General features: G+C 43.5%; 2 protein-coding genes and 3 non-coding genes across 6 annotated transcripts in view; 4 read left to right on the top strand and 1 right to left on the bottom strand.

Moving 5' to 3' along the window:
* Positions 1–6573, top strand: part of EIF4A2 (eukaryotic translation initiation factor 4A2) — a 7290-nt gene extending 717 nt beyond the window's left edge. Inside the window, exons 2-11 of the mRNA XM_009635539.2 lie at positions 405–450; positions 537–669; positions 931–1070; positions 2258–2426; positions 2617–2726; positions 2853–2996; positions 3413–3550; positions 3834–3923; positions 4163–4242; positions 5770–6573. Of these exons, the coding sequence (XP_009633834.1) occupies positions 405–450; positions 537–669; positions 931–1070; positions 2258–2426; positions 2617–2726; positions 2853–2996; positions 3413–3550; positions 3834–3923; positions 4163–4242; positions 5770–5914 (1195 nt within the window). The 3' untranslated portion in view covers positions 5915–6573. The remainder of the gene's footprint in view (positions 1–404; positions 451–536; positions 670–930; positions 1071–2257; positions 2427–2616; positions 2727–2852; positions 2997–3412; positions 3551–3833; positions 3924–4162; positions 4243–5769) is intronic.
* LOC118451967 lies at positions 784–853 on the top strand. Its single transcript, XR_004841580.1, has one exon. It is a non-coding gene; the product is annotated as a small nucleolar RNA SNORD2 (small nucleolar RNA).
* LOC118451966 lies at positions 3050–3232 on the top strand. Its single transcript, XR_004841579.1, has one exon. It is a non-coding gene; the product is annotated as a small nucleolar RNA SNORA81 (small nucleolar RNA).
* Positions 3634–3760, top strand: LOC118451965. Its single transcript, XR_004841578.1, has one exon. It is a non-coding gene; the product is annotated as a small nucleolar RNA SNORA63 (small nucleolar RNA).
* Positions 6574–7328: 755 nt separating the features above from the next.
* Positions 7329–10554, bottom strand: part of RFC4 (replication factor C subunit 4) — a 16330-nt gene continuing 13104 nt past the window's right edge. The window contains exons 9-10 of one of the 2 annotated variants that reach the window (XM_035891153.1): positions 8395–8511; positions 7329–7428 (exon numbers count right to left, since the gene is read on the bottom strand). In XM_035891153.1, the coding sequence (XP_035747046.1) occupies positions 7405–7428; positions 8395–8511 (141 nt within the window). In that variant the 3' untranslated portion in view covers positions 7329–7404. Of the gene's footprint in view, positions 7429–7467; positions 7680–8394; positions 8512–10554 lie in introns of those variants that run through there. The other variant, XM_009635537.2, reaches the window with a different exon arrangement.

Genomic DNA, 10554 nt, shown 5'->3' with positions numbered 1-10554 from the left:
GTTCCCTCCCCGCGGCTGCGGGGCCTGGCGCGCAGAGCCCCGCCTTGCAGAGATGCCGTCCGTGAGGGGGAGCTGTGCGCTGGGGCGTGCGGCCGCCGCCTTGCCGGCGTGCTGTTAGAGGGGGAGGCTGTTCACCCCGCATCGAGCCGTGCTTCTCTGGTGGGTGAGCCTCGCCGCAGCTTGAAGGCTTGGATGATCTTGCGTCGCGTTGAGAGCTTAGGGCTTGGGTGAGTCGCACCCAAGCCGGTGCGGAGAGGAGGGTGGGAGTTCCTACTCCAAAATACCAAATTGCAAAATATCAAAGCGCCTGCTAGAATGATCTGTCGCGGGTTCTGGATACGGCTTTTGGCAGCTTCTGCGCGTTAGTTGCCGCTGTGCTAACAGTTTGTTCTGTTTGGTGACAGAGACCATGGCGGCCCAGAGGGAATGGACCCTGATGGCGTCATTGAGGTGAGCACGTGTGAACCGATTTGAGAATTTAATTGCTGACAGAGATAGTTGTTGGATTTAATATTGTCTTTTTTTTTTTATTACAGAGCAATTGGAATGAGATTGTTGACAATTTTGATGATATGAATTTAAAAGAATCCCTTCTAAGGGGCATTTATGCTTATGGTTTTGAGAAGCCTTCAGCTATTCAGCAGAGAGCTATTATTCCATGCATCAAAGGTATGTAGGCGATTCATTTGTTGATACCAACATCGGATAATTAGGAAAATGTTGTAAAATGCATATACTGCTTTATTTCTGTGCGATAATACCTATTTTTAATCCTTATTGAACAAGTGATATGATGGTACACCATCTTTCGGGACTGACCTGAAATGGAGAGAACTCTTAATACTGATCACTTATTTCAAAGGGAATAAAATAAAACTAAATATGAATGACCTGTGTGGGAGCAGTAAATATGTATCCTACTTTTTTTAGGGTATGATGTGATTGCTCAAGCTCAGTCAGGTACTGGCAAGACAGCCACATTTGCTATTTCCATCCTGCAGCAGTTGGAGATTGATCTCAAGGAGACCCAAGCACTAGTATTGGCCCCTACCAGAGAACTGGCTCAACAGGTATTGATAGTGTAGTTAAAAAAAAAAAAAAAGCTGTTTGTGTGTTGCATAGGTTTCAGGTTTCACAACTGTGAGACAATAAACAGACTTTTTAAGGGGCTGTAACTGATATCCATTCAGAACCCTTTTTGTGTTGAGTAATGGGGGATATAAACTGGCTTCTGTCCCACAAGTTCTCTGCCTGATTGAACAGTTGAGTTGGTGCCTGTGGAGGGTGTGCTGGGGCAGCGTTGCAGGAGCCAGCTGCTATGCTGTGTATAGTTCTGAGGGAGCATCTTCAGAAAAAACAAAATAAGATGTTATTAAAGCACAGTGTTCTGAGTGGAAACAAAACGTACTTTTTGGAAGCTATTTAAACTTGCGTGCAGTTGTGCAACATGAAAACTGCAGTGCGCATGTGGTCACTTCATTGTTTTTGTATCTTTTTGTGATGTTTTCCTGACTGAATGTTACTGCATGTCTGTTCACCTTTAAGGCTTGGTATGCTGTTCTACTAAGAGGGTGTGTTTAATAAAACTTACAGGATGCTTCGTTTTTAGGATTAATGTATACCAGTAACGAGGGGACTTAAGATGAAATGTTGAACAGAACTCAAAATAGAGTAGAAAATAGATTATATGCAACTTCCTGTCTTTTTCAACTAGAATATACTGAGATGCCAGTGCTATAGTGAAGATTCTTGAAGGTAAAACTAAGCATACTAAATCAGACAGGAAGAAAACTAAAAAAAAAAAAAAAAAGCAGATTAGTGGAACAAGAACCTCTGATCAGCATGTTTAGCACTTGTTCTACTCTGAAGACACTGCATATAGCAGTGCACTTGTACACTCTTTTATGAACTTTCTGCAAGTGCTTAAAGTGCAGGCCTTAGCAGTTCAAAGCTTGAGTTCACTTCTGGAGGCCCTGCTTTAAACTTGAGAATAGCAGATGCATGGTAGTCACTTCAGCTAGTTCAACTAGCAAGGACAAAAATTTAACCTGTGTGCCCCTCTGACTTAAGCTGGCTAGTAAACAACTTCAATAATAAGCAGTTGGGCAAAATCATTAGCAACTGCCTTTTCTAACCCTTAGAACTGCTGCATAATGCTTGTTGCTCTGTTAGCTTCCAAATTCCATAAGCATCAATGATAATAGGGCTTAATCTTTAATGTACCAGGAGCTGTTACTAATGGAAGGGTTTATTTTAGATTCAGAAGGTAATTCTGGCCCTTGGAGACTACATGGGAGCAACGTGCCATGCTTGCATTGGTGGTACAAATGTTCGCAATGAAATGCAGAAACTTCAGGCTGAGGCTCCGCACATTGTGGTTGGAACTCCAGGGCGTGTGTTTGATATGTTAAACAGACGCTACCTTTGTAAGTATGAATTCAATTTTGCTCTTGATAATAAATTTCCAATATAAATCTCACACCCAGTAAGAGTAATGTGCTTGCTGTTGCTGTAGAGACTTATACTGAAAAGCTTAGTCCTAAAGGAGAGTGACGTTAATAAAAAGTACTCGGTGCATTTCTGAAACTTCATGAGATACTTTCTTTTATTTAATAGCACCAAAATGGATCAAAATGTTTGTTCTGGATGAAGCTGATGAAATGTTGAGCCGTGGATTTAAGGATCAAATTTATGAGATCTTTCAAAAATTAAGCACAAACATCCAGGTAAAAAAACATTTTCATGGTTAAATTGATGGGTGCAGGTTTCGTTACAGTGTAGCTGTGAGCTGCCGAATTGGCTAAATCAAAGCTGGTGTCCTAGGCAAGTGCTAACCCAGTAATGCATTCTAGGTTGTGTTGCTGTCGGCTACAATGCCAATGGATGTGCTGGAAGTGACCAAAAAATTCATGAGAGATCCCATACGTATTTTGGTGAAGAAGGAAGAACTGACTCTGGAGGGTATCAAGCAATTCTACATTAATGTTGAAAGAGAGGTTGGTATCGGTTGTACTTGCTCTGGCTGGACAAGTTAAGTCTAAGTTCTCTTACCTTCTTGTTAAAGCACTGTGCTAAAATTACAGAAACCAAGGCTGAGCTTTGGCTTCTGTAATAATGCTAGTAGAGTACATGCAAGAAGAAGAAAAACACTCTGCACTGGATCAAAATTGACTAGGGTGGACCTCTTTCTTAATGTCCAGTGTCCTGTGTCTTAAGATTTGGTGCAACAGTCAATGCAGAAAATTTGCTTGATGTCTTGTTGCAATGCTTCCGGTCATACTGGGTACGATTGCACATTACAGCATGCTTAATTGGTTGTTGCTTTTGAGTTTTATCCCTTGTTTGGGATCCTTGTTAGGTACTGAAATGTCAGTGGCATGGTGCATTCCCTGGTCTCCTTTGTTCTGTTCAGGAGTGGAAGCTGGATACTCTCTGTGATTTGTATGAGACACTGACCATTACACAGGCTGTTATTTTCCTGAATACAAGGAGAAAAGTAGACTGGCTTACAGAGAAAATGCATGCCAGGGACTTCACAGTCTCAGCTCTGGTAAGAATTGGTACTTGTGTGTACCTTCCAAAATGCCGTGTATGTACCAAAAAATAAACTGTAATGAGCTAAACTAGAGTGAAAAGCAGGAAAGTTATGATATAGCTGTGCGGTGCTGTATTATCGTTCCCCCTGCTTAAAGAAAAATGCTTCCTTCTATCCCTACCTGCTTTGTTCCCACAGCAGGTAGGGACGCTGGGTCTCATACATCACTTTGTTCTTTAAAGGCTATTCCAGCCTGGAGTATTGGAGCTGTAGTAATTATAACTTTCTAACTCCACAGCATGGTGACATGGACCAGAAGGAACGGGATGTTATCATGAGAGAGTTTAGGTCAGGATCAAGCCGAGTCCTGATCACCACTGACTTGCTGGTGAGTATTGTCTTCCACTGAATGTGTTTATGTTTGAATGTGGTGCCAAAAGCTTCATAGTTCAGTGATGGTTCTTGTAGCCTGAGCTGTTTGGAGCTTCTTGGAAGAGTAAAGACTGCGCTCCACTGTGGACTACACAGTTGTAGTTCATCACTAACCTTGTGGTCGACAAAAGCATGGGATAAAACAATTTAATCTAAAGCCTGTGACTTGCATTAAAGGCTTGTGTTGCTTTTCAGGCTCGTGGCATTGATGTGCAGCAAGTTTCCTTGGTTATAAATTACGACCTGCCGACCAATCGTGAAAACTACATTCACAGGTCAGTTGGCTCTACCCTCTAGCTGGTGCGCTACACTGGGTGTCACATCCTCTGCAGAAATCCGCACAGAACCTCGCCTGTTTCTCCCTTTAGTCCTTGTCAATGATAGGTGTTGTGCATCCATTCGTACAGTGACTGCTAAAAAACAAGCGGGGAATAAACTACCTGTGGCTTTGTTTTAAAAAAGCCCTGACTTGTACAGCTGTGGTTCTGAAACCAGGAACAGAACTTTCGGACAAAACAAAGCAGTGGGAAGACCTGGATGCATGATGAGGTCTGTGGTGGCTAATAATTGCTGAGACCTAGGGGAACGGCGAGCTGCCGAGCTGCCTTTTTGTCCTGTAGGCTGTGGAGTGAGATTCCAAAAGCCGTTCCTGGCATAGCACCTTGAGAGCGCAGCGTTGGCTCCATAGCACCTTGAGAGCAGTGTCAGCTCGGTCTGCGGGCCCTGGCTCCTCCATAGTTGCTGCTGCTGCCGAGTGATGACGTGCAACCAGCTGTATGGAACCGCCTTCGCTTCTGGCGGTCCAGCTGAGTGTTCATCTTGTGTGCTGTGTTTGCTCTTGGTAGCTCCTCTTACGGTGGCATTCTTTACTTCATGGCGTGTCTTCTGGTAGCAATTTGAGCTTTGTTTCCCTAGGTTTAGTTAACTGCTTCTAGTGACTGTCCCTAAATTAAGTAAACTGTGCTTTGTTACTTGATGTAAAAAAATACAGGAGTCGGTAGCAGCAGTTGATGACACAAGATGGTGCTCAGAAACGGCGTTGACCTAATTTAGGACGTGGATTCGTAAGCGGCACAGTTTGAATAAAGAGCGAGTTGGTATTTATATATTTCTTTTGTCATGATTATTCACTAAGTCTTGTGAGCCATTGTGTATTTAGCTCTTGCTGACTAGGTGTTCCGCTGCGCAGGCTGCAGGAAGGTAGAACTGATGGTGGGTGCAACTAAACTGTGCTGCTGCGTTAGTGACTGACTTGGGCTTACACAAAAATGTTGAGCTTGGATTTTTCCGTTTAAAAAAGCCAACCTAAGTTTTCCCCCTGGAAACAGTACATTGAGTTAAAATTCTCAGGTTGAGTGCTCTGGCTGTTCCAAGTCGCTGGATGTAATTGGATTAGCTCAAGAACAGTGAGTTTTGAACAGCAGCTTATCTTCCGTCTGCCATGCGCTTGGGGTTGGGTGCGTGGTGTGGGCGTGTGAGTTGAGCAGGGGGGAGGGAGACTGAGCTAGCACTTCATACCACAGTACCAACGGTTAAATGCAGTTAAATAAACCTTATTTTGCAGCCAAGAGAGTAACCTTCTGCTCTGCTACTCTCCGTAGGATGGACGCTTCTTCCGCGCTGGTGGCACTAATGGCTAGCTTTCCCTGACCAGACGTGACTTTGGTAGCAACTAGTCCTGTAGTAATGCAGCGTAAACTGGCCAGTGGCAGAGAGGAGAGCAGCAGTTAATGAACAGATTTTGCAAAGGTTTGAAGTGGATTAGTTAACCTGCATGTAAATGTGCTTGTTTTTTTGTGCAGAATTGGCCGGGGCGGTCGTTTTGGCAGAAAAGGTGTGGCTATAAATTTTGTCACTGAAGAGGACAAGAGGATCCTGCGAGACATTGAGACTTTCTACAATACTACAGTGGAGGAGATGCCGATGAATGTGGCTGATCTCATTTAATCCCTGGGATGAGGTGGTTGCGAATGCAGTGCTCGCTGTTGCTGAATAGGCGATTCACGTGCATTGTGCTTCTTTCTTTGGGGATATACTGAATCTTGTCTCAATGCTCATAACGGATCAGAAATACAGATTTTTGATAAGCAAAGCGACTTCCTGTCGTGAGCTCTTGTGGGGAAAGCCATTGGCTTTATCCACCTTAGGGTTAGACTGTTGGGGTTGGGTGGAAAGTCATGGGGTCTGTAAATTTTTTCTTTATTAGAAATTTATTTCCTAGTTCCATAGAAGTGGTTGTATTAGATGTTCTTTATCATTTAATAATTTACTTATGGACTAAAAGATACAAGTGCTGTATAAAGTCAGCCAATTATGTTAAACTAGCCTACCTTCCTTTATTGTATGTACTTACACTTCAGATTGAATTGGAAAGGCCTTTCAAAATCTCTAAACTTTTATAAAAGCATTAAAATGCATTTTTGTTTCATATGTATTTATTCAATAAAGTATTTAATTAGTGGTAAGTGTGATCTGGACCCTGTTGCTAAGCCCCAGCAAGCAAGCAATCATACTATTGTCTTAGTTAGGGTTAAACCCAGTAAAATTTGCCATATTGCACATGTCTTAATGAAGTTTGAATGTTCAATAAAATACTTCTATATTCACGTAAAGTGTAAGTAGTGCTGCTTGGTTGGGGGTGTGCGTGAGTGGCTGCCTCTGGCCAGTCTCACCTTGGGGGGGTGGAAGGCTGCAGTGCCAGCTTTATCAGTTACTGGGCCTCGGGGTGGTTCCCAGCTCTGCCAGCAATTGCAGTGCTGTGGCCTGGCCACTGCCAGAGGCTGTCCCCAGCTGATGGACATGTGTCCACCAAGCTGAAATACCCTGTCAGCAGAGTAGAAAATGGTTCCTTCATCTGTGCTGACATTGCTCACAAGCCTGCCAGCCTAAGGCCTTTTGTGACAGCACTTGGGGGGGGGGCAGGGCAGTATGAGACCTCACCTCTCCAAGTAACCAGCCTCCAAGAGGCATTCCAAGGGGCAGCCGTGGAAGGAAGGGGTCCAAGACCGCCCCAAGGTGCTCTGCTGCTGCTGGGAGCTGTGTTCCTTACCCAGGCAGGAATGGCTCTTGGCCCATCACCTACTTGTCGCCCACATTTTTTTTCTTGCACAGCTTGAGTGAAACCAAAGTTGCAACATACTAGACAGTTGGTTTTTTTTTACCACATCTAATGCTAAAAGGTCTGATACAAGATGAAGGTGGTAGGAAACATTCCCTCAGGTGATGGGTTCATCCTGAAGCCTTGCGTTCAGTCATGTGATTTTTTGCCAAGATGCATTTTCAAAACTAAACAGAAAGGGCTGGAAGGAACCACTCATCCTTTCTCTGCTTTCAGCTGATGGTTAACTACGGTATATATACACTCATTTTCTATGCATTTACCTTTCTGTGTGCAAATCTGCAACAAAGACTCACAAAGCAGGAACATAACTGGCCCCTCAGCAACCAGAGCTCTCTTTAACCTAGTGTAAAAAAAAAAAACCACCTCAATTATTCCAGCATGCGTGCGCCTTCCCAACTGCTGAGCAGTCCTTTTATTGCAAAACCAGCACAGAAGTACACAGGTCCCTGCGCACAGAACCTCAGCCACCCGTGAAACGAAAAGCTGCTGGAGGAGTTAAGTGTTCTGTGTTAGCTGCTGCATCACAAGGGCGCAGAGGCTCATCAACTGCAAGTATTCATCAGCACCATCTGCCAAGCATTTGTCTACCTCCTGCAAACAGAAGAGAGAAGGTGAAACCCTCTTAAAATGGTAGTGCTCACGACAGCCATCTTGCACGTTACAACGGAGAACACCAAGGTGAAGTTTGTCAACTGTTTACTTAATTAGCAACGACTTCTCTAGCAGTCACACATCACTGAGAAAAAATACCTCTCCGTCCTCCATCTTCTCGAGGAGGCCAAGATGTGACAGTTGTCATACAGGAAGGGATGCACCATTTGCACGGCAGCAAACTGCTAGGCGCATCGCTCTGCAGGTCATCCACAGTCTCCTGTCTACCTTCAGAGAATTTAGCAAAACCTCCACCATTGCTGCCTTTTCTTCTTGGTCAAAATTTATCAAGTTAATTAACTCTTTCATTTTTTGGAAAAGGCGTATTTTACACACCAGCATAAAAACTTGCATTCTGTAGTTCCCAATTTAAGTGCTGACTTAAAATCTTGCTTTAATTTTCCCTCTTAATTTATATTTAAAAACCGAACCAACCAACCCACAAAACCTCTTGCTTGAGCACCGTTAGAAGAATATAATATGGCTAATAATTGACTTCACTGGATTGTAGTTCCTTCGCATGAAATTTCTCAGAACAAAAATTTAGGTTCTACCAAAAAAACATTCAGAACTAAAAATAAAAATAAATTATTACATACATTTCTTATCAGTGGAAATTAATGTGGGGGGTTTTTAGCTCAAGCTACAGGCTTACCGCAAGTTTCTCGACTATGACAGATTTCTGCTTGTCACTGTAATCTTCACTCTCAACAACAGTATCGTGCAGCTGGTTTACAAGCTGAGCAACAGCATACCCTTCATTTATGAGATTCTGGGGCAGGGATAGAAGAAAATGGAAATAATTCAGCAGCAGAAACACCACAAACTGGAAAACCAGTCTGAAAAAATTCCGTCTGAACTGAAAGACTGCACTGAAATTTACTACGGACCTTTTACATTTGAGAGGCAAGTCAGTAGTGTGTATATAGTCCAGCATCCTGCCTGACAGCGACCCAAAGTGAGCACAGAGGAAAGACGGCAAGAGCATGGCAGGCATATAGCAGTAACTTTGCCCAAATACTCTCCCAGCTTCTGACAATTTACATCTCGGGGATTTTGTGAGCTTGAGACATTTTAAGCATTTAACAACCTCCAACGAACCTGTCCAATCCTATTCTTAAATTAGGAAAGCTTAGCATCCACAGCATCATGTGGCAGTTTCAGAGCTTTCACATTTTAAGGTGCCACCTACTTGATTTATTTGCTAGCCTCAGGCATATGGAGAACTGTAAGGCCAAAACTTTTTTAATAAACTAAAAACCATGGCAACTAAAGATAGCTCTTTTAAAAAAAAAAAAAAAAAAAAAAAAAAAAAATCGGTAGTTCCCAGTTACAAAAACCAGCAAATATTGAGAACAGTAGTCCATGAAGGCATTTAGGCAGAGAGAACTTCAGGAAAACAGAAGAAAGGTTGGTGTAACCTTATTTTTCTGTACAGCAAAATATACACCCATGCTTTACACAAGTACGCATTCAAATTGTGTCAATTGCATATTGAGCATTAATATCTAAAACAAAACCCCTATCTACTCTAGAAACTCGAGAACAGTTCCAAACTACTACATTAGATTAGATCATAGTCTGATGAAAGACTATACCAGCTCTAAGGATTTAGAAAATCCGCATCATCACCTCTTAACATCAACACGTATTAGACATCGTGGTAAGTAAATGTGAAAGCGTAAGGCAGTGACATCTGCACAAATCCTGGCACAATTCTAAGACTTGCTGCGACTTACAGGAGAATAAATCCAGACTCAAAACCAGAGGTCCTGCCAAAGCCATCCAATGAGGCTCAGCCAAGCAAAACGCAGGAGGCTGACCAATACCGGCTTTTTTCATACAGGCAGGGAACATTTCACTGGGAGAATGGTACCATGGCATGTTCCCCTCTGTCGGGGACAGCTCCTTGATTTAAAATCCAGTTCAAGACTGTCTGAGCCTCCCTTAAACTCACAAGATTAGGCATTTCCCCTTCTTCAAGGACAGTAAGAACCTTTTCTGTATTAAAGAAAATAAATACACCTCTCTAAATCAGTAGCTTGTGCCTTCTCCAGCGAGATCTATTTTGGTCACTGCAGTCTGCAAGACAAACTTACTCACTAGTGTACTGTATGATTAACATGAAATACTTTAAAACTGAAGGCTTGTTACAGCTTTATTCATGTACTTCTCATCTAACACAGCTGCCATGTAACGAAGAAGGTGATTAGTCCAGAGACTAGTCCAGTCCACTGAAGACAAAGTTCTAAAGGCCTGAGCCAACTATCTCACTAGGAATTCCTACTCCGCCTAATTCAGCCCAACAGCTCCACATGACATCAGTTTAACTCAGGAGAAAGCCAGAGTCATAGAATCATAGAACCGTTTAGGTTGGAAAAGACCTTTAAGATCATCAAGTACAACTGTTAACCCAGCACCGCCAACTCCACCACTAAATCCTGTTCCTAAGCACCTCGTCTGCCCATCTCTTAAATCCCTCCAGGGATGGGGACCCAACCACTTCTCTGGGCAGCCCCTTCCAGCGCCTGACAACCCCTTTAATGAAGAAATTTTTCCTAATATCTAATCTAAACCTCCCCTGGTACAACTTGAGGCTATTTCTTCTTGTCCTGTCACTTGTTCCTTGGGAAAAAACCCAACCCTCCCCCCCCCGGCTCCCCCCTTCTCTCAGGCAGTTGTAGGGAGCGATGAGGGCTCCCCTCAGCCTCCTCTGCTCCAGGCTGAACCCCCCCAGCCCCCCCAGCCGCTCCCCAGCAGCCCGGGGCTCCAGACCCCTCCCCAGCTTTGCTGCTCTCCCCTGGACACGCTCCAG

Source organism: Egretta garzetta, unplaced genomic scaffold, assembly GCF_000687185.1.
Source record: "Egretta garzetta isolate BGI_Z169 unplaced genomic scaffold, ASM68718v1 scaffold663, whole genome shotgun sequence".
Taxonomy (NCBI): domain Eukaryota; kingdom Metazoa; phylum Chordata; class Aves; order Pelecaniformes; family Ardeidae; genus Egretta; species Egretta garzetta.
Note: the sequence above shows the minus strand (reverse complement) of the source record. Positions and strands in the feature narration are given on the sequence as shown.